This window comes from Pristiophorus japonicus, chromosome 16 (genome assembly GCF_044704955.1).
Source record: "Pristiophorus japonicus isolate sPriJap1 chromosome 16, sPriJap1.hap1, whole genome shotgun sequence".
NCBI lineage: Eukaryota > Metazoa > Chordata > Chondrichthyes > Pristiophoridae > Pristiophorus > Pristiophorus japonicus.
In genome coordinates, this window is record NC_091992.1 from 41,894,327 (window position 1) to 41,921,755 (window position 27,429).

General features: G+C 43.1%; 1 protein-coding gene across 8 annotated transcripts in view; it reads left to right on the plus strand.

The window, feature by feature from the left end:
* mtmr4 (myotubularin related protein 4) overlaps positions 1-27,429 on the plus strand; it is a 198,502-nt gene that overhangs the window by 82,981 nt on the left and 88,092 nt on the right. For 6 of the 8 annotated variants that reach the window (XM_070857244.1, XM_070857245.1, XM_070857246.1 and 3 more), the window contains one exon: positions 10,930-11,019. The exons of the other annotated variants lie outside the window; for them this stretch is intronic. In XM_070857244.1, the coding sequence (XP_070713345.1) occupies positions 10,930-11,019 (90 nt within the window). The remainder of the gene's footprint in view (positions 1-10,929; positions 11,020-27,429) is intronic. 8 annotated transcript variants of the gene reach the window in all.

Here is a 27,429-nt window from a genome sequence, read left to right on the forward strand (position 1 = left end):
GAGTTTTGAAGAATGAGTGGTGATCTTATTGAAATGTACAAGATTCTGAGGGGGGCTTGACTGGGTAGATGCAGAGATGATGTTTCACCTCGGGGATGGGGGCGGTGGGTGGCGAGGGGGAGGAATCTAGAACTAGATGGCATAGTTTCAGTATAACTGGTTGCCCATTTAAAACAGAAATGAGGAGGAATTTCTTCTGAGGGTCGTGAATCTTTGGAATTCTCTACCCCAGAGAACTGTGGAGGCTGGATCATAAATATAGTTAAAGGTGGAGATAGACAGATTTTTGAATGATAAGGGAGTCTAGGGTAATGGGGAGTGGGCAGGGAAGGGGAGTTGAGGCTAAGATCAGATCAGCCATGATCCTATTGCATGGCAGAGCAGGCTCGAGGGGCCAAATGGCCTACACCTCCTTTTTCTTATATTCTTATGTAACTGTACTAGTTATATACAGAAACAAAATCCACTATTTGGCATGTACAGTACACACAATCCAATGTAGTGGGCATATACTATACACAGCATCCACTATACTTGACATATGCTGTGCACAGCATCCACTATCATCATCATCCTAGGCAGTCCCTCGGAATCGAGGAAGACTTGCTTCCACTCTTAAAATGAGTCCTTAGGTATCTGAACAGTCCAATACGAGAGCCACAGTCCCTGTCACAGGTGGGACAGATATAGTCGTGGAGGGAAAGTGAGGACGGGACTGGTTTGCCGCACGCTCTTTCTGCTGCCTGCGCTTGATTTCTGCATGTTCTCGGCGATGAGGCTCAGCGCCCTCCCGGATGCTCTTCCTCCACTTTGGGCGGTCTTTGGCCAGGGACTTCCAGGTGTCAGTAGGGATGTTGCACTTTACCAGGGAGGCTTTGAGGCTATCTTTGTAACGTTTCTTTTGCCCACCTTTGGCACTTTGCCGTGAAGGAGTATATACTGGGTATATATAATGCATATCGTCTGTTGTACCATCCTGTTAGTTCAAGCTTTATCTGCCTGATGCTTCAGTGGCTTGAGTACATGTATGTTCTATTGTAACCTTCATCTGCTGAACCTCTGCCAGTTCTTGGTGACCTAGAATACCTAGATTGCCCTGGTTGATGGTTGCTATGCAAAATATCTTGCAAGAAACTATGACCACACCTCCTCTTTTCCCCCCCCCCCCATCCCCAGCTTTCTTTTACTGGTTCAGCTCTATGCCTGGTTCCGAATCATCGTTCAAGCTTTCTCTCTCGCGCCGTCTCGCATCAGTATCTCCATCATTCAAATCAGCAGCAGAACAACCCTCTTTACTTTCAATGAGTAGTGTTCTCATCAGACTTTGGCCAGTAGTACATCAAATGCTCTATTGAGACCACAGAATGTGTCTCCCTCTGGATACTGGTCATTCTGCATCATGTGATCATACTGGTGTTGAAGCACACCCAGTATCACATTAGGTTACCCATTCACTAAGACTTAACATGGGAATACTGCCCTACTCCTTGCATCAGGTGTCATTGTATATGATGTAAAGAATATGATATTCCTACAACTGGGTTTAATCTTCCAGATATGGATCTGGCCCCTTAGCTGACCCACCAATTACTCCCACTTTGTTATTTTGGAGTACTGGAGATCTATGATGTGACCCTGTCCTAAATATTAGAATTGTGTAGTAAATATTCTCTTGGGTACAGTGACACCAGTCACTCACATAAACAGACTTCTCATTCTATATGATCTGGAGTGCTACCTTTTAGTGCCCAATATTGAATTAAAGCATAGTGTGGCATGGGATCGTAATATAGAATCCTTGCTATAACATCGCACATGCCGCCATGTATATTCTCCTATCTTTCCAGAAGGCAGACTGAAAAACACTTATTGAAATGTTATAGACTTGGATATCCAGAATAGAGTTTTGGTAATAAAATTAGTTAATTCCCAATAATTGCTTGTTCCAGGTACAATAACAAGACACAACTCGCTCGATGTTGTAGGCAAAATATCTTTTATCCAGCTATATCCCAAGCGAACTGCCCTTGTCTTTCTGTTGCAAGCTGCTCAAGTTCGCATGCCCATTCTGTTGAGAGAGAAGACAAAATGTTCTTGTTAGTGAGGGGGAGGGGGAGTTTAGTCATCGAGCTACTTTGAAAGTTTGCCACTTTTAAATGCTTTCTTTTGGATGAGAGAACAAGGTATCCAAATAGCTGCTTTACCTAAGCAAGTATGGAATAAGAGAATGTGCGGCCATTTAAATGACAAAGACATCATTTTATCACAGTGGCATAAAATGCTTGAGATTGTCCACCATAATCTCTGTTTACTAATTAACATTCCAAATCACACTTGCTGGGACTAGAAGCAGGCAGCTTGCTTCGTGTTGAGAAAAGAATGCTGCTGTGTGGCCATGGGAGTTTTAAACTGAATGTAACATTACAGTGGTATCCCAAAAACAGACCATACAGGTCCAAACCAAAATGTTACACACTACTCTGGTCTCATTCTGTAACCTGCTTCTGACTCTCGTGTTGTGGATGCAAACTCAGCTGGACGTGTTTTCCTCTGGCTGCCTGTTGCGTAATCTGACTGTCCATTTGGTTGCCCGGATGCTGACACTTGTTTGCCTGACTATTTCAGGGTCTTGCTCTCCTGATCAAGCAACTATATCCTTGGATCATGTGGATCTGCTTCCAGAAATTCATCTCTTAACAGTGACGTAAACTACTGTAATTGGTTACTGTCTCCTCTTCATATAATCATATAATTATACAGCACAGAAGGAGGCCATTCAACTCATTGTGCCTGTACTAGCTCTTTGGCAGAGCTATCCAGTTAATCACACTCCCCTGCTCTTTCCCCTTCAAGTATGTATCCAATTCTCTTTTGAATCTTACTGTTGAATCTGCTTCCAGCACCCTTTCAAGGCAGTGCATTCCAGATCACAACAACTCGCTGTGATTTTTTTTTTAAATGAAAAGCTTCCCCATATCGCCTCTGGTTCTTTTGTCAAACACCTTAAATCTGTGTCCTCTAGTAACTGATCTGTCTGCCACTGGAAATAGTTTCTCATTTATTCCATCAAAACCGTTCATGATTTTAAACACCTCTATCAAATCTCCACTTGACCTTCTCTGCTCTAAGGCGAACAACCCCAGTCTCCATAACTGAAGTCCCTCACCCTTGGTACCATTCTAGTAAATCTCTTCTGCACCCTCTCTAAGCCTTGACATCATCCCCAAGTGTGGTGCCCACAATTAAACACGCCTCTCCAGCTGAGGCCTAACCATTGTTGTGTAAAGGTTTAGCATAACTTTCTTGCTTTTGTATTAATAAAGCCAAGAATCACGTATGCTTTTTAAACAGCCTTCTCAACTTGACCTGCCACCTTCAAAGATTTATGTATTTATACCCCCAGGTCTCTGTTCCTGCACCCCCTTAAAAATGGTACAATTTAGTTTATATTGCCTCATTCTTCCGACCAAAATTTATCACTTCACATTTCTGTTAAATTTCATCTGGCATGTGTCTGCCTATTTTACCAGTGTCTATGTCCTCCTGAAATCTGTTGCTATCCTCCTCATTGTTTACTACATTTCAGTTTCGTATCATCTGCAAACTTTGAAATTATGCCCTGTATACCCAAGTCCAGGTCATGTTTATATTTCAAAAAGAGCAGTGGTCCTAATACCAATCCCTGCAGATCACCAGTCTTGCACTTCCCGCCAGTCTGAGAAACAACTGTTCACCACTCCTGTTTCCTGCTTCTTAGCCAATTTTGTATCCATGCTGTCACTGTCCCTTTTATCCCATGGCCTCTCATTTTCTAGCAAATCTGTTGCGTAGTACTTTGTCAAACACCTTTTGAAAGTCCATATACACAATAGCAACCGCGCTACCCTCATCAACCCTCCCTGTTACTTCATCAAAGAACTCGATCAAGTTAGTCAAACACGATTTGCCTTTAACAAATCCGTGCTGACTTTCATTTATTTTCCAAATGCCAATTAATTTTGTCTCGGATTATTGTCTCTAAAAGTTTCCCGACCACCGACTTTAGGCTGACTGGCCTACAGTTGCTGGGTTTATTCCCCCCCCCCCCCCCCACCCCCTCCTTTTTTTTTAAAAGCAGGGGTGTAACCTTTGCAGTTCTCCAGTCCTCTGGCACCACCCCCATATCGAAGGAGGATTGAAGATTGTGGCCAGAACCTCCTGAAATTTCCACCCCTCAGTAACAGGGGATGCATTCTATCTGGACCAGGTGACTTCTTTATTTTGAGGACTGCTAACCTTTTAACTCTATTTTTATGCTCTCCAATATCGACACTACCTCCTCCTTTGCTGCAGCATCCTCTCCAGTGAATACAGATGCAAAGTACTCATTTAGAACCATAGCCATGCCCTCTGCCATCACAAGATCAGCTTTTTGGTCCCTAATCAGCTCCACCCTCCCTTTGACTGCACTTTTACTATTTGTGTTTATAAAAGACTTTTAGGTATCTTTTTATGTTGGCAGCTAGTCTATTATACTTTCTCTTTGCTTCTCATTCCCTTTTTTAGATATCCTCTCTACATTCTATATTCAGCTTGGTTCTCTACTGTATTATGAACCTTACAATTGTCACAAGCCTCTTTTTTTTCTGTCTCATTTTAACCTCTATATTTAGTCACCCAGGAAGCTTTGGATGCCCTTCCTTTCCCGTCATAGGAATGTGGCTACTCTGCACAAACCATCTCCTCTTTGAAGGCCTCCCATTGTTCAATTACAGTTTTGCCTGCCAATTTTTGACTCCAAACCACCTGGACCAGATATCTTTTTAACTCATTGAAGTTAGCCCTCCTACAGTTCACTATTTTTATGCTCGATTGTACCTTTATCCTTTTCCCTAACTATTGTAAACCTGGTCACTGTTTCCCCAAAAGTGCTCTCACTGAAACATGCTCCACTTGCCCTGCTTCATTCCCCAGAACAACATCCAGCACTGCTTACTTTCTCGTTGGGCTGGAAACATACCGATCAAGAAAGTTCTCTTGTACACATTTCAAAAATTCCTCTTGCACTTTGCCCTTTACACTGTTACTATCTCAGACTATATTAGCAAAATTGAAGTACCCCATTATCACTACTCTGTAGTTCTTGCATCTTTCTGATTTGCCTGTAAATTTGCTCCTCCATCTCCTTCCCATTATTTGGTGGCCTAGAGTATGCACTCAGTAGTGTATTAGCTCCTTTTATTATTCCTTAATTCTAACCACTTGGACTGTCTTTGGCCCCACAACTGCATCATCTCTCCTATAATACAGGTTGAACCTCCCTTGTCTAGAACCATTCCCGACCACCGGGTGGCGCATGCGCAGAACTCCGACATGAACAAATTGAAGTCCTTCCTCGCTGCCAACTCCCGCAATCGCTGACCTGACCCTGCGATCCACCCCCCGCCCCCCCCCCCCTCGCCCATGATCTCTCTGCCACACCCCCAGCCCAAGCCAGCCAGCCCCGCTATACCCTTGCTCAGTACCTGTAACATCTAATTTAACGTGACCATCCCTTGTCCAGAAAAATCCCTTATCCAGAACAGGCCAGGTCCTGAGGGTTCAGGATAAGGGAGGTTCAACCTGTGGTTTATTTGATCAATACTGCTTCCATCCACTTTTTGTTCCTTCCCTATCTTTCCTGAATACCTTGTAGCCAGGAATATTAAGTTCCCAATCTTCCTTCTTTGAGCCAGGTCTTCATTATTGCTACTATATTGTAGTCCCATATGGCGACTTGTGCCTGCAGCTCATCAATCTTATTCACCACACTCCGTGCATTTGCATGCACACACCTCAAATCCATTTTAGACTGCTTTGCATTTGTCCCATGTCTGATTGCTGCTCCTATTTCTGACCAATTCTTTATTCTAACGCTATTGTCACTCCCAGTCCTCTGTGCATCTTGTTTCTCCTTTCTAATGTTTCATCCTGGTGCCCCTTACCCTTGTAGCCAGAATTTTAAAATATTTTTAATTCCTGCAGTTTCTCATACTTATACTTCAGGTTAGATCATAAGATTAAGAATAGCAGATTTTTAGTTTCGTGGTTTGCATTGGATCGACGCAAAACAAAGTCGGTGCTTTATCTCGAAGTGATGGAATCAGCTGTTTGGTGCAAACTTGTTTGTTTTTGTGTGTTTTTTATTCGATCATGGGATGTGGGCGTCACCGGCAAGGCCAGATTTATTGTCCTTGAGAAGAACCACATTTTATAGCTTGCTAAGCCATTTCATAGGGCAGTTAAGAATCAACCACATTGCTGTGGGTGTGGAGTCACATATAGTCAACTGACGACGGATTTCCTTCCCTAAAGGACATTGGTGAACCAGATGGGTTTCTGATGACAATCTGGTAGTTCCATGGTCACCATTACTGACACTAGCTTTTTATTCCAGATTTATTTAATTAACTGAATTTAAATTCCCCAGCTACCGTGGTGGGATTTGATCTCTTGGTCTCCAGATCATTAGTTCAGGCCTCTGGATTGCTCGTCCAGTAACATAATTGATTGGTTTCATAATGATTCAAAAGTTCTAGTAAAATTATCAATATTTAAAAAAAATTTTAAATCTTTAATCTTGAAAATTTGATGTCAAAAATTGGTTATAATGAAAATATTCCCAGCAGAATTATGGGTGAAAGAAACTTTTCCCTCACTTATTGGACTTATTAATTTTCCTACCAGTTCAAGCGATCATTGGTGCTGTTTCTCAATATCTCCACCTCCTTTTGAGGCTGTGTCCCCTTCTCCTCTCACCCATGTTAATTCTGTCTCTCCTTCTCCATCTCTGATCTGCTAAGGTCTTCCTCATATCTGCAGCAGTTCCCCTCGAGTCTCATATGCTTCCAGTTGGTACGCAGATATGTTTGCGTTTTCCTTCCCAGTTAAATGAGGCCATTTTATCGCTCTTGTCTGCGTCCATGAGCTCTTGTGGTCATTTTTTCTTTAAACTAATGTAATCTGTCTGCTTATTTAAAATTTTTCTTGGTTTGTGTGTGAATTCAATTACCCAACTATGCTATCACCACTGACCTACAGTTGGGTCTTTACCATTTTGACTGTATATATTTTGATCCTTTGTCCCTGATCACTCCTGGAGGTGAGCTCTTGCTTCACACTTGCCTTGATTTCTAGACCAATTTAATGACCTGCCTGAGTAATGAAGAGAAAATCCATCTTAAGATTGCTTTAGCTACCGGTTCTATCCCATGTCTCCACAAGATCATCCTCATCTCCACAAAGCTACAGAATGACCCTACTCTAGATTTTATTTTAATCTTTAACTGCCAAATTAATTACTGAATAGTAAATAAGCAAGTGAATCAATAACACAGCTCATTTATATTCTGACAGTAGTTAAACTTTGTTAACTTTTCGTATATAATAGAAAATAATCAACAGTTTGCAACCACGATAATTGTTATCAACCTGCTTGTGTAGTGATTCTTTCTCCCTTTTCTCATCGAGGAGTTATCTATATTATTTATATATCCCAGATAACCTCTCCTTGAAGCTGGGACATGATTTCTGTGGGTGAAGCTGGTTTTTAACTCCTTGGTGTATTCTGAATGAATTAAGAGTCAATATCAAGCTTAAAATTTGGGAGATTTTTTTCCCCAAGTTTTTCCAAGAGTGCTTGACATGTGGAATACATACCCGAAGCAATGAATGTACAAGCAGACACTAGATTAATATCTGGTTGAAATATGATTGGGTATCGATAGATAATCCATAGTATACGGTGGGTTTCTGTTAACGCCGGGGAAGGGAGGGGCAAAGAGATACATGTGGAGGATAGCCCTCTAGGGTTGCAAAGTACAAATGTTGGATTTATTGAATGACTTTCCCTCGGGTGATCAAGTGTGCAGGGTAGTGTGAGCATGCACTGACCAGAGACATGGGTTTGACTCCCAAAAATTTTGGAATGAACCATTTTCATGTGCAGGTTAAAATTTCACCCTCTAACCACCTCCGTATCAACGGGGACCTCATGTAAACCTGTGCATTCATTAAGTCAAGTGCTCTGCTTAGCTGGATTTCCTGATCTGCACAAAGTTGTTGGTTCAAGTGCAACGATTCCTGATTATTTGTGTTCTCTACATTCAGCAAATTGAATATTATCCATGGATACCCTATGAGAGGGGCACACCGTAGCGTGTTGGAGAAAGACGGTGTTCTTGTAGACCGGGGCTTCCACCTTTCCTGTGTCTGCCTGTGCAGTTCAGCACTTGGAAGTCTGAGGAACCATTTACAATGATATTTCAAAGGTGAAAGGAAATACAGAGCATTTCCTAGTTGACTAAATACATGTCCAATCCTGTCTTCTCTCCTAATGTGAATGATGTACTGCATTGTGGGTCTTAATCTTTCTCAGGTTTCTCAATTGCAACCCCTGAACATTCACATGAGAATTGCACCAAATATTTTGTCAGCAGAAATGCTGTGGGGCAGTGCACTTAGTTAGGCACCTGTCTGACTGCACCCTAAGTTTTAGCATGAGCCTCGGGAGCCTACTTATCTTTTTACCCCTTGCTGATTAAATACTGGCAACAAAGTTGCAATGTATTGCTGAATTTAGCGGTCCTCAGCTACCTTTACAATCGAACAGTGGTCTGCTGAATGTCGTCCTATTTAGATGCTGGCAACACATTCCCATGATATTGAGTTCAGTATTTAGAGCGGGTGCACGAGTAGCACAGTTCATTACATCCATCTATCCTCAAATAATCAATACTTTGGTGCAGTTACTGTGTTGATTCCTCTGGGGAGATTACATCAGCGCTTCCAAAGGAAGATCGGTCAGATTGAGAGAGAACTTTGTTAATCCTGCTGAGGTTTCTGGAAATAAATCCTCGAGTATCCTCGTTTCTAATATGGGAACTGGACAGGGATGCTAACGTCTGTCTTATTTTGCAGGCTTGTTCATGATGCACCGAACTAGATGTATCGACCAGTTATTTTTATAAACTGAAGCTCTGCCAATTACTAAATGTTTTAAAAAGTGTGCAGTGTGGTGGGTTATTCAATGTGACACCTTTGTTTCACAGAGGTATTGCATGTGCTTTACCAGAAAGGAATGAGTGAGCATATTGAGGTATATGTTCTTGCTAATGTATCCCGAATCCATAGTCTATCCTTTTTCTGATTATTTCTAAATCAAGTTCAAATCCAGCTTGCTATTTTTAAAATCCTGATTATAACCTGTGGCTAGTGAGTAAATGCAATACTCAGTGTCGTTAGTCTCCAGCCATGCAGACCAGAAGTCTTCGGTTCGATCTCCAGTTTTGTGGCAAGTTTGCTGATCTGGGTTGGGGTGTCACTAGGATTGCTACAATTCGCCTCAGCACCTGTATAAGAACAGCATAAGAATTAGGAGCTGGAGTAGGCCATACGCCACCTCGAGCCTGCTCTGCCATTCACTAAGATCATGGCTGATCTTCAACCTCAACCCTACCTTCCTGCCTGATCCCCATATCCCTTGATTCCCCTGGAGTCCAAAAATCTAGCTATTTCAGCCTTGAATATACTTCACGACTGAGCATCCACAGCCCTTTGGGGTAGAGAATTCCAAAGATTCATAACCCTCAGTGAAGAAATTCCTCCTCATCTCGGCCCCATAGTTCTAGACTCTCCAGCCAGGGGAAACAACCTCTCGTCATCTATCCTGTCAATCCCCCTCAGAATCTTCTATATTTCAATGAGATCAACTCTCATTCTTCTAAACTCCAGAGAGCATAAGGCTCAATCTCTCCTCATAGGACAACCCTTTCACCCCAGGGATCAATGTTGTGTGAACCTTTGTTGCATCGCCTCTAAGGCATGTATGTTCTTTCTCAGATAAGGAGACCAGAACTGTGCACAATATTCCAGGTGTGGTCTCACCAAAGCTCTGTACAATTGCTGTAAGACTTCCTTACTCTTGTACTCCAACCCCCTTGCAATAAAGGCCACCATGCCATTTGGCTTCCTACTTGTGTGCTAACTTTGTGTTTTCTGTACAAGGGCATCTAAATTTCTCCAAACACTAACATAGAATAGTTTCTCACCGTTTAAAAAATATTCTATTTTTCTATTCTTCCCACCAAAGTGAATAACCTCTCACTTCCTCGCATCTGCCACCATATTATCCACTCGCTCAACCTGTCTGTATCCTTTTGCTGGCTTTGTATCCTCCTCACAGCTTACTTGCCCACCTAGCTTTATATCATCAGCAAACTTGAATACATTGCACTCGGTCCCTTCATCTGAGTCATTAATATAGATTGTAAATAGCTGAGGCGCAAGCTCTGATCCTTGCGGCACTTCACCAGTTACAGTCTGCTGACAGGAAAATGACCCATTTATCTCTACTGTAGGCTAAGGAGTGGAGCAATCCGATCGGAATCCTATTCCTCATTGTCATTAAGTGGCCCCTTGTGAGAGAGCTAACCTTTTCTTAGAATTATCAGACCGGAAGGGCTGAGACTCATTGCAGAACAGCAGCAACATTGTTACACAATGAACTTCTGTAATGGTGAGTGTGCTTCTGATTGGCAGAAGGAAATGGATACCGAGTCCAATATACCGTCCTGAGTTGCAATTAGGGTTTAAATTCCCTTTGTTTAGTTTGTGATCCTGCTGCCATGACCGTGACTTTGGGTGTTGGGATGAAGTGGACTGATCATTAATTGCAACAGTTTGAAGCCAAACCCTTTTTTATGAAATGCTATAATCTCCAGAAGAGGGGAGGCTTTAGCTATGGGTCCTTGTTCAAAATGGGCTCAATGAGCCTTTTTTTTACCTCCGCGGGGTCTGCTCCATGGGTTCACGTATTGTACCTATTGTAGTAGTTTCCTCAATTCTAAGCATGCTATGCATGTTCTGAGCTCAATATCCACCTTACTGACCCATGCCTGTTTTTGTTGACAGGGTGAGGAGGGGCCACCCAGTTTGGAGTACATCCAGGCCAAGGACCTATTCCCGCGGAAAGAGCTGGTGAAGGAGGAGGAGGACCTGCAGGTACTGTCTGCAACAATACTGCTCACGAATGAGAATTCCTCTGTCCCCAGCAGAGTGTGTCTAGCCATACGGTGTGGCACAGCCTGCCTAGCTTCCCTGCCCCATTTCCCACCCCACTCAGTTATGCCCAGCACACCAATGTGCCCCTTTACCCTTGTCTGATGGGGCTAGGTTGACATACTGTGCCTAGGTCCCCTTCCCTAAAGCATGGCACAATATGCTTTACATTGCACACATTACACATCCCTCTAATTTTGCACACCAAAAAATGATGTCAATATTGTCGTAAGCTTCTCGAGGATACCTGTTCCAACACACTACAGGAAAAATCCTGTCAATACAATTTGTTGGTCACTCCTAACTTACTCCACTCTATCATAAGTGACAGATTTATAATTAGTGTACTTCACTCTGGTATTGTTTAACCAGTACTGCTGAGTGTTTTTCACAGTTCAAGTGGATCTGGTCTGAATATTTTATACACTTAACATTAGTGACTGCGCTGAGCGTAAAACTGCCTGTTGTTCATGCTGAGGCTGTGTGTTGGGCACAGAATTGCCATTACATTTGGTGCTTTGAGGTGGAATGGATTCTAATTCCCAAGTTCTAAATAGCCTTCATTGCTACTCTAAATTGTCTGAAAACAACTAACGGCCCTGAAATTGCAGTCTCCATGACGGCGTGCTCTGAGTACGCCGTTGTAATCCATTTTTAAGCACAAACTCTGGAACTTGCGATCTGTCAAGATCATCTGATCCATCTGAAAATTGCTGGTGCAGAGTTGGGCTGTTTGTCTAGCAATTGCCCACAGCTGGTAAAAGCAGGTGTAGGACCTGCTTGCATCAGCATAAAGGTGTGTGTATGTTATATATATATATTAAGGCTTAACAAAATTTAAAAATCCAAAATTGTGCACATACACTTTTTAAAATGAGTTTATGCAAATATTGACCTTGATTAAGATGTTTAAAATTATTTATCAAAAAAATTACATTTTTATTGAGGTTAGTGCGATGAAGGAACTTACGACTACATTTATAATTCAGTACATTAATTAAAATTCTGTTTTAATTATTCAAATTCTGTACATTGTATGATTATGTGGGCATTCCATTACATATCATTAGGGAGTCCCCTTTGTAAATGATTGCAATGGAATTCTCCTTTGTCACTGGAGGACTGGGCCCACATGATCCCAGGGGTGCTTCTGAACCACGCTACCATCTGCATGGAGGCCTGAGACCGCAGCTCTTCGCAGGAGGCACTTTCAGAATTATTTTGTGGGTCAGAGGCTTACTCCGAAGGTGCGCGGGTCTCGGAGGGGTACTCCGGAGGTACGCCTCAGACAGCAATTTCTAGGCCAATGTATTTCAAGCATTTTGTTGTAATACAACTGCAGTTGTCTAACTTTATATTTTTGCATTAGCACTTCTTTGTAATTAGAAAAAAAACAATTTTAAATATTACAACAGATATAGGGACAAGGCAGGGTTTAGTGTAGATAGCTCCAGTTGAAGAATTAGCAGAGAGAGACAGGACAGAATAGCAGCCTTCTGTGTTGTAATTTCTAAGATTATAGCTGCTCCTGTGCAGTGCAGCACTGAACTATGTGTTTGGTCTTCCTCTGTGGTACAGCTGGGGCCCCCTTGTCTGGTGTAGGGCTGAAATAAGTAAGGCATTGGCCAATGAAGCACTAAACCATTCATTTTATCCTGAACTAGCACATTTCAGTCAGGGCAACAATTGGGATGCCACATATCGACCCAGATTTTGATGAAGAAATAACTGCGTCTGAACGACGCAAGCCCTTATTAATGTGCAAATTGGCCAGCAACTTATGGCGAGGAAGGGACACCTATGATTTGTGAATCGCCACAAGTTGCTGGCCGATTAGCACCACTCTGCCGATAGGTTCACAAATGGCAGCTGGCACTGATCCTCCCCGTGAGTTTCATGAAGTTGCTGCAGTTGCACAGGAATTGCCCATTAAACCCGCCACAGAAAGTCAAACCGAGTAATCAACAGTAAGTACCCTTTCAACAATCTGATAATTGTTAATGACTTCCAATTAACCTCTGGCTGAAAGTGAACAATTACAAATGTGGAGTCTCATTCCTTCAGGTTGTGAATTGTTAATGTTTTTAAAAAATCCTTTCGGTCTCTCTTTTTCCATCTTTTAATCCAACCTCTCCATTTTTTTTTTATATCTCCTTCTGTGTCTGATTTGATATGAATTAATCCACTCTCTTTCATGCTCCTTCTCAGTCCTTCCTCTGTGTTTATTTCTCAATCCTTTCATCTCATTGGCAAAGGAGATACTGTCCAAGGTCCCAGGAGTCCTATTCCCTCATACTTCCCACAACTTTGTGGGCAATTAAAAAACTAAACATGCATGAACAAGTCTAAAGGCATGCTGTGAGATTCCTTGCTCCAGCGAAATCTGTGCCACAGGGTCTGCCAATGAACTAGGAGCGGAAAAATCAGCTCGGGGTTGTGACACTTCATTGCTTTTCATTAACTGTTGCTGGCGAGCGTGCACATGCGAATATCTATCTAAACTCACACCTGGGTAAGCTACTGAAGGATTTCTGGCTCATGAAACTGTACCCCAGAACGGAAGAGAATGTTGATTTTAAACCTTCTTACAATTCGTTTTGTTCTGTGATTGTGTGACTTTAATTGATGACTGAAAACTGCTTTAATCTGTGTATATATGAATTTTGGTTCAAAATTGCAAGTTTTAAAAGTTTTTAAAAATAGCCATTTTATGGTGACTACTTTCATTTTGACTCCCAAGACATCACCAGGAAACATTTCTGCATTGGTCCAGGAGACTGTTTGACTAGTGCTGTTTAAGCTGCTTAGTGAAAACAAAGACTTACATTTATATAGTGCTTTAGGACATCCCAAAGCGCTTTACAGACAATTAAATACTTTTTGAAGTGTAGTCACTATTGTAATGTAGGAAAACACTCTCTCACCACCCCAGCCCTGCCTGTTGTCGGCATGGCTGACTTCCATTTGCTGTTTTCCTTGTTGCCAATCATGTTTGTTGAAAAGTTTTGTAGTGAACCAGAGATGTGTATGGCATCAGCACAGGAAGAAGGTATTAGTATCAGCAATGCGGCATTCTCTCGACCGGACTGATGTGGCGGCAGAAGGCTTATTTTTAAATAGCGAATTATGGGAAGATGCGATTAATTTTTCTCTGCTGCAGTGGCCAAAGAAGCAAAATGCTGTTTATTACAGTCAAAGCTAAATTGATTTGGATGTGATAGTGAGGAACTCCACAATATCCTGCATCTTCAACAGGATGTCTGTCAAGCTACTCTGAAGCTTTGATCATAAGGTGACCATTGCATTCATACAACTTTCGGTATTGAGTTGGGCAGAAGTTCCAGCAAGAAATCTAAAAAGCTGACTGAAAAAAGTGTGTTTTTTGCAGTTGCTAAAATCTTGGATTCAGTTCCGAGTTCATTTAATCTAATTACCAGCACACATCATTTATCGTGGTATTTGGTTACAAGTTTCAGATTGTAGAGTGGAGTTGGCTGGATGGGTAGTTGCCCTGACCTTTACAGTGAGAGTTGGATGGATCCCACTAAAGCAAAAAATGAGGAAAGCTGAATTTGACCACTGCCCATACTCTGGCTGCTCCTCTCTGCTAGATGAGACGGTTTTAGATTAGACATCACTGTTGTAGCTGATCCATCCAGTTTCCCTTATTCTGAATTCCATCCAGGCCCCTCTAACCCCTCTCCTCACCAGTCTCTCCCTGGTGCCCCTGTTGGATCTCAACTTGTTCATTATCCCTCAGGAACCTGAATATATCAATAAAGATCCCCTCTGTTCTCTTTCTCCCCCCCCCGCCCCCCACCCCTCACCCCACCAAGTCTTCGCTAATGTAAACAAACTCAGCTTCTGTAGTCTCATTTTGTAGTTCAGGAATCTAATGCCAGGTATCAGTTGGATGTCAGGAGATCCTTCCTGTAATATGGTGACCAGAACCGCACATCCTACTTAGTTGATGCAGTTCATATATGTAGCACTCAACAACCTAAATAATTTTTAGGTCGTTGAGTGTTACATAAACATTTCCATGACTGTTATTTAGGAATCAATCGCCTTTGTGTACTATTTGGATCTTGAAGCACAGTGTGAATCTTTTATAGAACCGCTATGCTCCTTCAGCCATATGCAGGGAGCCACTCAACAGACATTGTGTGTGTGTCTGTCCTCTAAGAGTTTACCATGCGAAGTGATGGTGCGTTTGGTAGTTTGTTAGGCTGATGGCTCTGTACATAGTGTTGTGTAAAGCAGAATTGCTATTTCAGGAAGGCGTGTAGTTTTAGTGAAAATCCCTCGGGGCAAGCAACACCAGTTACTCTACAGTTATAGAACAATTGAAGCTTGCAGCACAGAAAGAGGTCATTATGGCCATTGTGTCCATGCTAGCTCTTCACTAGAACAGTCCCTATAGTACATGTTATTCTGATCGGTAAGTATTAACAACAATGATTTATATTGTTGGAAGATATCGGTGTGTACGAAGGATGTTAAGCCACAGAAATACACAAGTCTTAAAGTCACAGAGCAGATGTGACAAATCCACATGGCTTTGAAGATGCTTGAAGGGCTTTGTTAAAGAAGCCGAATAAGTTGTTTCTCCCACTTAATCGCCTCTATTTTAGCTCCCCATGAGGAATAGCCAAGTGGGCTAGATGCCAGAGGATGACTGGTGCCTGTGGAACCATGAATCAGAGAGATTTGAAACCACGGGCTGGGATGCAGTAGGATAAACCTGTGGAGAATGAGAAGGGTGCTCAGATCAAATTGTAACATCCTGTAGCAATGTTCACTGTAAGCTGCACGGCCGCGCAGTAATGGGAAAGGTCCCACACAGGCCGTGCAGCGGCTTTTCCATTGTAAATACCGCGCAGGGGCAGAACTTTAAAAGGACCGTGCATTAAAAGGAGCAGGCTGAGCAAAGCACAGCTTTCAGGGAACATTGACCTGTGTGTAGTCTCTGATGTGCAGTGCTGAACTGGCTGGGTCAGGCCTGCTAATTACCAAGTAAGTGTTTATGTGCTTTGAGCTTTTCCATTGGCGGAAGTTTTCACAATAGATTCGATCAGTATTGAATGTTTTTCTGTCTGAACTCTTGAGTGTCTTCATGTTCCTTCCTGTACATATACATTGTATGCTACACCAACTATGGCAGAAGATTGGATAGTTGCTCTATTCGTATTGCAGATCTGCTTCCTGAGACACTTCTTCACTTCAGCTGCAGCTTCTGTAGCTCTACAAACCTCCCATTTCAACAGTAGCTGGCCCCAAATTCAAACAACTGCAAGTGTGTAGTTACGTTAAAGTCACTGCGATTGGTAACAGTGCCTTTTCCAGTGACTAGGGCAGGAGTGAAATCACTTTACTGAGCATTCTGCCATTATTCTTTGTCCTTTCCCTTGTTTGGCCGGGGGGGGTGGAGAGGAGAATCGGCCATCAAACTGTTCTCCAGCCTTTGTGTCATTTACCTACTTCTACTGAAAAAGGAGTAGTTGAGTTTTACCTTTCAAAAGAGATACCATTGTGTAAACCATTTGGCTGCTCCCTTTACATTATAGAGGTGCCTCCTGGTGCAAGCACAACATGATGGGCAACCCTGAGCATTAACTACACAGTAGCACTGTTGGGGATAGTTAGCCCTCGTTGAGAGCATCACCTAAAAAGCAAATGAACTCCACCACTGGCACTTTCATCAGGTTCGCTATTTTGATTCCGCCTGCTTATACAGATCAAAAATTCACTTTGCCAATGGTGGCTTGCACAGCCCTTACTCAACATTGATGAAAGTTTGTAGCCAGAATCAGAAATTCATGAGCAAGATTTAGTTTTGTTGTCTAATCTACCTGGAATATCCATTGGTCAATTTCAACACCGAAGGACCAGGCCTGTATCGGAAGCAGTGCAATAATTTGAGAATAAATGTATAGCACTGTTGCTCCTGGGATTTCCGTAAAGTGTGATTTCTTGCATTACAGCAGTGACTACACTTAAAGTACTTCAGTGGCAGTATAGTGCTTTGGGACATCCTGAAGTTGTGAAAGGCGCTATATAAATACAATTTTTTTTTAATCTTGTAAGATTTTTGTGTGTTTGCATGAATTGCAGAATAACACCCAGCAATACAATGATGGACTTTGTCCTAAAATTGGGTTGTGTATATAATGCTCGGGTCAAGTACTAGTGGATATTGGTCTGTTACTGGGGAAAAGGGAATGATTTGAGTCATGTGTGATACCTTAATCAGCAAATAATGTAAACCGCATTGACGGCTGTTTGTTCTATAGTGCATTGGTAACAATACACCAAGTCTTGCATCAAGCACTGTATTGAAATTCAAGCAACTGTCGGTTAATAATTTGATTTTGGTAAAATAACTGACCTTGAACCAGTTAAGTAGCTGTAATGGTAAAATTGCAGACATGCTGTGCTTATAAAATGATGTGTTCTAACTTGTAGATTAGAACTAGAAAGTACTGCTGTTGACCTTGACTGTTTCCTTGCTGTAAATAATCAAAGCAGTTGGAATTCCCATGCTTTAATTAAAGACCAGATTAAAACCGTCTTCCTGTGGAGAGGTGTAGCACACATCTGCCAGCAGCTCATGGATCATTAGTTTTTCTGACAGAATTTCCCCAAGACACGGAGTAGGCTGGAAGTAAACGTCTGAGAGGTTCTGGTCAGGGCCAGATTTGAACCCTCTGTATTAAATTAAAAAAAAAAGAGAAGTGTGGACAAAAGAATGAAGTGTTTAGGTAGGCATGTCTAACGTGATTTACTGTACTCCTGTAACCCATTTCATTGGAACTAGGCCGTGGCTCATTTTTAAAGAACAGCGAGGTTTAAAAGGCAAAGTGCAGAAGTATTTTTACATTTTAAAATGACTAGTTTTGATATTTAAAGTTACAGACTAGTTATTTATCTCCCTTCATTCAGTATTCCTCATTTTTAAAAAGCTACACTAACCTCTTATTGCAGATACATTGTGCAGTTAAACACCTGCACAGAATGGTGGCAGTGAGTAAAAGGGAATTGTACTGGGAACAAATGGATAAGCAGTGCTAATGTAAAAGAGATTTTAACACAATACTGAGAAATGCTGCTGAACATAGCAGATGCTTGAAGTGCTACATGTGGCTGAAATAATGAGCTAAACTGGAGGGGTGCTAGACTGACTTGGAATTCCTGTCAAACTGACACGACCTGGATTTATGCAGGTTCAGAAACATTTCTTTAGCAATACAGATTGATGCAATATAGTAACAAGGTAAAATTGGGGCTCATCCTTAATTAAAACATACATTGAGGAGAAATTTCTTCTGAGGGTTGTGGATCTGTGGAATTTGCTGCCTCAGAGAGCTGTGGAAGCTGGGACATTGAATAAATTTAAGACAGAAATAGACAGTTTCTTGAACAATAAGGGGTATGGGGAGCGGGCAGGGAAGTGGAGCTGAGTCCATGATCGTATTGAATGGCGGAGCAGGCTCGAGGGGCCGTATGGCCTATTCCTACTTTGATTTCTTATGTTCTTGTTAATAAAGGTTCTATTCAGTTTATTCGAAATGTAGTGTGTAGAGGTGTTGTGAAGTTTGTATCTCCACTGGTAGTACTTTCTGGTAAATATTAGTGAACCAAACTCAATGAAGGGAACTGGCTAAACTGCAGCAACATTGCAGCCCATTGGCAGCTGTATTGAAGTGAGGTAGTGAACAATGTAATGTATAAAAGCAGTTCAATGAATTTATCCAGTAACTGAACATTTTGTTCTCGATTGAATATTCTGTACACTACTTAGTAGCGGGCTACCATTTGGAGCAGAGTAGATACTGTCCTCACAATATATTTCAGAAGTTGTGATTTTTATAAATGGAGAAAACGAAGTGCAGGACCGCATCAAACTTAGTGAGTGAACAAGTACTCGTGTTTGGGCAATGCTAAGCTTGAGTTTTAAAAGCCTGCAGACATGTAAGGAGAGAAGAAAACTGAGGGAGATAAAGTTCCAAAGTTGTTGGGAATGACGAGAAGACGACTTCAGTGAGTCTTGGTACCAATGCAAGGAGGAGTGCAGATTGGCTTCAGAAATTGCTTGCATAAATGTTGATTGAAAGACTCAAACACTCACTGTTCTTGATTGGGGTTACCTTCCAACTGGTTTTCAAGGTTCACATGAGGTGTGGTTGAAGTTCCCCCTGACTGAATAGTACACGTTGGTGATTAGGAAGGTGTGTGTTTTGGACTTGATTGAAATTCATATTTGTATTGACAGGAATCTTTGCTGGTGTAGATTCTGGGTGATGAGTCTGCATATCATCCTTCTAACGGGCAATGTGATTGATTTTTGTTTGATTTTCACCATTGATGCTGATTAAGAGCTGACTAACTTGTACCTGGGCTCACAATGATGCAGTGACATTGTATCTTGTTCCAAGGAGTTTCTTGAAGGAAGGAGATTGTGTAGCTTTGTCCTCTTCCTGCGTGGGATACTTGAATTGAGGATTTCTACCTGAGCTGTTTTTAGAATAAAGAAAACTTATCACAAAACGACCCCAATCACTGGAAGATGGTTGGTTCATACTCCATCTTTTATATTAATAAATGCATTTGATGAGGTGCGTTTTGAAGCTGAACAGAAAAAGTGATCTGACACGAACACTGCATTATGTATTAACGCTGTGGGAAGGAGAGCTGTAAATACCAGTTGAGTTGAATTCTCCTGGAGACTTATAACTGGCAGTTTTTGGAGTTGAGTTTCAGGGTGTGCAAACGTGAAAGCAGGAGCTGAAGAAAGTTAAGGAATGAGAAAGTTACTTGCATAATCTGAGACCTTTATCATTATTGCTCATCACTCGGTTGTAACTTAACTCCCTCCCCCCCCCCCCCCCCTACCGTGTTTGACTTGAAATATGCCTCTGTCTCGACAGCAACATAATATAATCTGTATAGTCAAGGTCGCTAGCTTTGCTGGGCCAGATGGCACCCCTCCATCACATAAATCATCTTTGGTTCAGCTAGATCTGTATCAATGGCCATTCCACAATGAATGAGATCATTTTCATAAGAACATAAGAACATAAGAATTAGGAACAGGAGTAGACCATCTAGCCCCTCGAGCCTGCTCCGCCATTCAACAAGATCATGGCTGATCTGGCTGTGGACTCAGCTCCACTTACCCGCCCGCTCCCCATAACCCTTAATTCCCTTATTGGTTAAAAATCTATCTATCTGTGATTTGAATGCATTCAATGAGCTAGCCTCAACTGCTTCCCTGGGCAGAGAATTCCATAGATTCACAACCCTCTGGGAGAAGAAATTCCTTCTCGACTCGGTTTTAAATTGGCTCCCCCGTATTTTGAGGCTGTGCCCCCTAGTTCTCGTCTCCCCTTTCATTATTTTGAATGTTTCTATAAGATTACCCCTCATCCTTCTGAACTCCAACGAGTAAAGACCCAGTCTACTCAATCTATCATCATAAGGTAACCCCTCATCTTTAGAATCAGCCTAGTGAATCGTCTCTGTACCCCCTCCAAAGCTAGTATATCCTTCCTTAAGTAAGGTGACCAAAACTGCATGCAGTACTCCAGGTGCGGCCTCACCAATACCCTGTACAGTTGCAGCAGGACCTCCCTGCTTTTGTACTCCATCCCTCTCGCAATGAAGGCCAACATTCCATTCGCCTTCCTGATTACCTGCTGCACTTGCAAACTAACTTTTTGGGATTCATGCACAAGGACCCCCAGGTCCCTCTGCACCGCAGCATGTTGTAATTTCTCACCATTCAAATAATATTCCCTTTTTTTTTACTGTTTTCTTTTCCCCAAGGTGGATGACCTCACATTTTTCGACATTGTATTCCATCTGCCAAACCGTAGCCCATTTGCTTAACCTATCTAAATCTCTTTGCAGCCTCTCTGTGTCCTCTACACAACCCGCTTTCCCACTAATCTTTGTGTCATCTGCAAATTTTGTTACACTACACTCTGTCCCCTCTTCCAGGTCATCTATGTATATTGTAAACAGTTGTGGTCCCAGCACCGATCCCTGTGGCACACCAATAACCACCGATTTCCAACCAGAAAAGGACCCATTTATCCCGACTCTCTGCTTTCTGTTCGCCAGCCAATTCTCGATCCATGCTAATATATTCCCTCTGACTCTGCGTAACTTTATCTTCTGCAGTAACCTTTTGTGTGGCACCTTATCGAATGCCTTTGGGAAATCTAAATACACCACATCCATCGGTACACCTCTATCCACCATGCTTGTTATATCCTCAAAGAATTCCAGTAAATTAGTTAAACATGATTTCGCCTTCATGAATCCATGTTGCGTCTGCTTGATTGCACTATTCCTATCTAGATGTCCTGCTATTTCTTCCTTAATGATAGCTGCAAGCATTTTCCCCACTACAGATGTTAAACTAACCAGCCTATAGTTACCTGCCTTTTGTCTGCCCCCTTTTTTTAAACAGAGGCGTTACATTAGCTGCTTTCCAATCCGCTGGTAACTCCCCAGAGTCCAGAGAATTTTGGTAGATTATAACGAATGCATCTGCTATAACTTCCGCCATCCCTTTTAATACCCTGGGATGCATTTCATCAGGACCAGTTAACTTGTCTACCTTGAGTCCCATTAGCCTGTCCAGCACTACCCCCCGTAGTGATAGTGATTATCTCAAGGTCCTCCCTTCCCACATTCCTGTGACCAGCAATTTTTGGCATGGTTTTTGTGTCTTCCACTATGAAGACCGAAGCAAAATAATTGTTTAAGGTCTCAGCCATTTCCACATTTCCCATTATTAAATCCCCTTTCTCATCATCTAAGGGACCAACATTTACTTTAGTCACTCTCTTCCATTTTATATATCTGTAAAAGTTTTTACTATCTGTTTTTATGTTTTGCGCAAGTTTACTTTCGTAATCTATCTTTCCTTTCTTTATTGCTTTCTTAGTCATTCTTTGCTGTCGTTTAAAATTTTCCCAATCTTCTAGTTTCCCACTAACTTTGGCCACCTTATACGCATTGGTTTTTAATTTGATACACTCCTTCCATGTTTATCATTGGAAAAATCATTCTGAATAGACAGTACCTGCGTGCATGGAAAATATGATCCTCTGTAGAGCTCTTTAATTATCCAGATATTGGAAATATAAAGTCATAGAAATTTACAGCGCGGAAGGAGGCCATTCGGCCCATTGTGACCATGCCGGCCGACAAAGAGCTATCCAGCCAAATCTCACTTCCAGCTCTTGTTCTATAGCCTTGTAGGTTAAGGCATTCAAGTGCATATCCAAGTACTTTTTAAATGTGGAGAGGGTTTCTGCCTCTACCACCCTTTCAGGCAGTGCGTTCCAGACCCCCACCACCCTCGAGGTGAAAACATTCCCTCTCGAATCCCCTCTGAACCTCCTACCAATTACTTTAAATCTATGCCTCCTGGTTGTTGACCCCTCTGCTAAGGGAAATAGGTCTTTCCTATCCACTCGATCTAGGCCCTTCATAAATTTTGTACACCTCAATAAGGTCTCCCTTCAGCCACCTCTGTTCCAAAGAAAACAACCCCAGCCTGTCCAATCTTTCTTCATAGCTAGAATTCTCCTGTCTAGGCAACTTCCTTGTAACTCTCCTCTAGTGCAATCACATATTTTCTGTAATGTGGTGACCAGAACTGCATGCAGTACTCTCATCATAGGCAGTCCCTCAAAATCGAGGAAGACTTGCTTCCACTCTCAATGAGTTATTGGGTGACTGTACAGTCCAATATGGGAATTACAGTCTCTGTCACAGGTGGGATAGACAGTCGTTGAAGGAAAGGGTGGGTCAGACTGGTTTGCCGCATGCTCCTTCCACTGCCTGCACTTAATTTCTGCATGCTCTCGATGATGAGACTCGAGGTGCTGAGCGCCCTCCTGGATACACATCCTCCACTTAGGGTGGTCTTTGGCCACGGATTCCCAGGTGTCAATGGGGATGTTGCATTTTATCAAGGAGGCTTTGAGGGTGTCCTTGAAACTTTTCCACCTTGGCCTCGCTTGCTGTGCAAGAGTTCAGAATAGAGCGCTTGCTTTGGGAGTCTTGTCAGGCATGCGAACAATGTGGCCCGCCTAGCGGAGCTGGTAGAATGTAGTCAGTGTTTCAATGCTGGGGATGTTGGCCTGGTTGAGGGTGTTAACATTGGCGCATCTGTCCTCCCAGGGAATTTGCAGGATCTTGTGAAGTCATCGTTGATGGTATTTCTCCAGCAACTTGATGTCTCTACTGTATATGGTCCACATCTCTGAACCATTCAGGAGGGCGGGTATCACTATAGCCCTGTAAACCGTGAGCTTGTGGCAGATTTGAGGGCCTGATTATCTTCGAACACTCTTTTCCTCAGACGGCTGGAGGCTGCGCTGGCACACTGGAGGCGGTGTTGAATCTTGTCGTCGATGTCTGCCCTTGTTGATAATAGGCTCCCGAGGTATGGAAAGTGGTCCACGTTGTCCAGGGCCGCGCCAAGAATCTTGATGACTGGGTGGGGTAATGCTGTGTGGCGGGGTCAGGCTGGTGGAGGACCTTTGTCTTACGGATGTTTAGTGTAAGGCCCATGCTTTCGTACGCCTCAGTGAAATGTTGATTATGACTTGGAGTTCAGACTCTGTGCACAGACGCATATGTCGTCCATGTACTGTAGTTCACAGATGTTTCAATGAAGGACCTGATGTTCCATTTGTGAACACCAATTGAGGGGGTGGAAGATGCCTGTGCGTGGATTTTTTTAACGTGTGGTGACCGTTGCTCACCAGCCACCACACGGGCTTGACAGTGGCAAGAGTTAACCAGGATGACTGGAGACCTCTGCTGCATGGACCTATGCGCACGCATATCGCAGTGTGGGCTGGCCCGTGCTACCCCTGGGCCCTCGGCTCTTCTGTGCCCCGTACCCTCATTTGCCGCACCTCCGCCACGATTCCTCGCCGCTCCTCCACCACAAAAACACTCGCCGCACCTCCGCCACGATCCCTCACCGCTCCTCCGCCACAAAAACACTCGCTGCATCTCCGCCACGATCTCCCGCCGTACCTCCGTACCAAACATTCGTCGAACCTCCGCCACGATCTCCCTCCGTATCAAACATTCGCCGAACCTCCGCCATGATCACCCACCAAATCTCAGCCATGATCCCTCAACGCTCCTCCGCCTCGATCACTCGCCGCACCTCCGCCACGACCTTACCGCTCCTCTGCTTTACCAGGGCCCCGCCGATGCTCCAGCCCACGTTCCAGTGACCTGGGTCCTGATGACATCACCCATTTGTGTCAGCTCGCGCTGGAAGTTGTAGTGGTATGCTCCAGCTCTTGTTCTCTCGCAGGTCAGTTGCCACGATGTTGCAGAGCTCGCCGCTCCAGCTCTTTTATGCCCTGACCTGCGGAGGTGTTCTCTTGCAGGTCGGGAGGCCACTGGTTCACTGTCTGACATAATATCTGACGCAGTGTAGATCACTGGCTCACTGTCATGTCAGACATAAGAAATAGGAGCAGTAGTAGGCCATTTAGCCCCTTGAGCCTGCTCCGCCATTTAATAAGATCATGGCTGATCTGATCATAGACTCAGCTCCACTTCCCTGCCCGCTCCCCATAACCCTCAAATCCCTTATCGCTCAAAAATCTGTCCATCTCCGCCTTAAATATATTCAATGACCCAGCCATCATGGCTCTCTGGGGCCGAGAATTATAACCCTCAGAGGAGATTCCTCTTCATCTCAGTTTTAAATGGGTGGCCCCTTATTCTAAGAGAATGCCCCCTAGTCTTAGTTTCCCCTATGAGTGGAAATATCCTCCCTGCATCCACCTTGTCGAGTCCCCTCATTATCTTATGTTTCGATAAGATCTCCTCTCATTCTTCTGAACTCCAATGAGTATAGGCCCAACCTACTCAAACTATTTTCGTCAGTCAACCCCCTCATCTCTAGAATCAACCTAGTGAACCTTCTTTGAACAGCCACCAATGCAAGTTCATCCTTCCACAAATACAGAGACCAAAACTGTACGCAGTACTCTAGGTGTGGCCTCATCAATACTCTGTACAGTTGTAGCAGGACTTCTCTGCTTTTAGATTCTATCCCCCTTGCAATAAAGGCCAATAATCCATTTGCCTTCCTGATTACTTGCTGTACCTGCATACTATTTGTGTTTCATGCACAAGGACCCCCAGGCCCCCTCTGGACTGCAGCACTTTGCAATTTTTCTCCATTTAAATTATAATTTGCTTTTCTATTTTTTCTGCCGAAGTGGATAACCTCACATTTTCCCACGTTATACTCCATCTGCCAAATTTTTCCCCCTCACGTAGCCTGTGCAGATTTTTTGTGTCCACACAATTTGCTTTCCCACCCATCTTTGTATCATCAGCAAACTTGGCTACATTACACTCGGTACCTTCATCCAAGTCCCTTCATCCCTTCACAAATCTATGCTGACTGTCCTTGGGAAATTGATGGGATTGAAGGCCGATAAATCCCCAGGCCTGATAGTCTGCATCCCAGAGTACTTAAGGAAGTGGCCCTAGAAATAGTGAATGCATTGGCGATCATTTTCCAACAGTCTACCGACTGGATCAGTTCCTATGGACTGGAGGGTAGCTAATATAACACCACTTTTTAAAAAGGGAGGGAGAGAAAAAGCGGGTAATTAGCCTGACATCAGCAGTGGGGAAAATGTTGGAATTAATTATTAAAGATGAAATAGCAGCGCATTTGGAAAGCAGTGACAGGATCGGTCCAAGTCAGCATGGATTTATTAAGGGGAAATCATGTTTGACAAATCTTCTGGAATTTTTTGAGGATGTAACTAGTAGAGTGGACAAGGGAGAACCAGTGGATGTGGTGTATTTGGACTTTCAAAAGGCTTTTGACAAGGTCCCACACAAGAGATTGGTGTGCAAAATCAAAGCACATGGTATTGGGGGTAATATACTGACATGGATAGGGAACTGGTTGGCAGACAGGAAGCAGAGTCGGGATAAACTGGTCCTTTTCAGAATGGCAGGCAGTGACTAGTGGGGTGCTGCAGGGCTCAGTACTGGGATCCCAGCTCTTTACAATATACATCAATGATTTGGATGAAGGAATTGAGTGTAATATCTTCAAGTTTCCAGGTGACACTAAACTGGGTGGTGGTGTGAGCTGTGAGGGGGACACTAAGAGGCTGCAGAGTGACTTGAACAGGTTAGGTGAGTGGGCAAATGCATGGCAGATGCAGTATAATGTGGATAAATGTGAGGTTATCCACTTTGGGGGCAAAAACACGAAGACAGAATATTATCTGAATGGTGGCAGATTAGGAAAAGGGAAGGTGCAATGAGACCTGGGTGTCATGGTTCATCAGTCATTGAAAGTTGGCATACAGGTACAGCAGGCAGTGAAGAAGGCAATGGTATGTTGGCCTTCATAGCTAGAGGATTTGAGTATAGGAGCAGGGAGGTCTTACTGCAGTTATACAGGGCCTTGGTGAGGCCTCACCTGGAATATTGTGTTCAGTTTTGGTCTCCTAATCTGAGGAAGGACATTCTTGCTCTTGAAGGAGTGCAGCGCAGGTTCACCAGACTGATTCCAAGGATGGCAGGACTGACATATGAGGAGAGACTGGATCAACTGGGCCTTTATACACGAGTTTAGAAGGATGAGAGGGGATCTCATAGAAACGTATAAGATTCTGACGGGACTGGACAGATTAGATGTGGGTAGAATGTTCCCATGTTGGGGAAGTCCAGAACCAGGGGACACAGTCTTGGGATAAGGGGTGGGCCATTTAGGACTGAGATGAGGAGAAACTTCTTCACTCGTAGAGTTGTTAACCTGTGGAATTCCCTGTCGCAGAGAGTTGTTGATGCTAGTTCATTGGATATATTCAAGAGGGAGTTAGATATGGCCCTTGCGGCTCAGGGGATCAAGGGGTATGGAGAGAAAGCAGGAAAGGGATACTGAAGGAATGATCAGCCATGATCTTATTGAATGGTGGTGCAGGCTCGAAGGACTGAATGGCCTACTCCTGCACCTATTTTCTATGTTAATCTGTGTCTTTCTAAATGAAGATTTATCCTGACCCTCATATTTTTCCAATAATTTTCCCACCACCGAGGTTAGTCTGACTGGCCTGGAATTACTTGGTCTATCCTTTTTTCTCCTTTTTTAAACAAAGGTACAACCTCCAGTCCTCCGGCACCACACCTGTAGCCAGAGAGGATTGGAAAATGATGGTATTTCCTCTCTCGCTTCTCTTAAGAGCCTGGGATACACTTCATCTGGGCCTGGGAATTTATCCACTTTCAAAAATGCTAAACCCCTTAATACTTCCTATGTTTATTTCATCT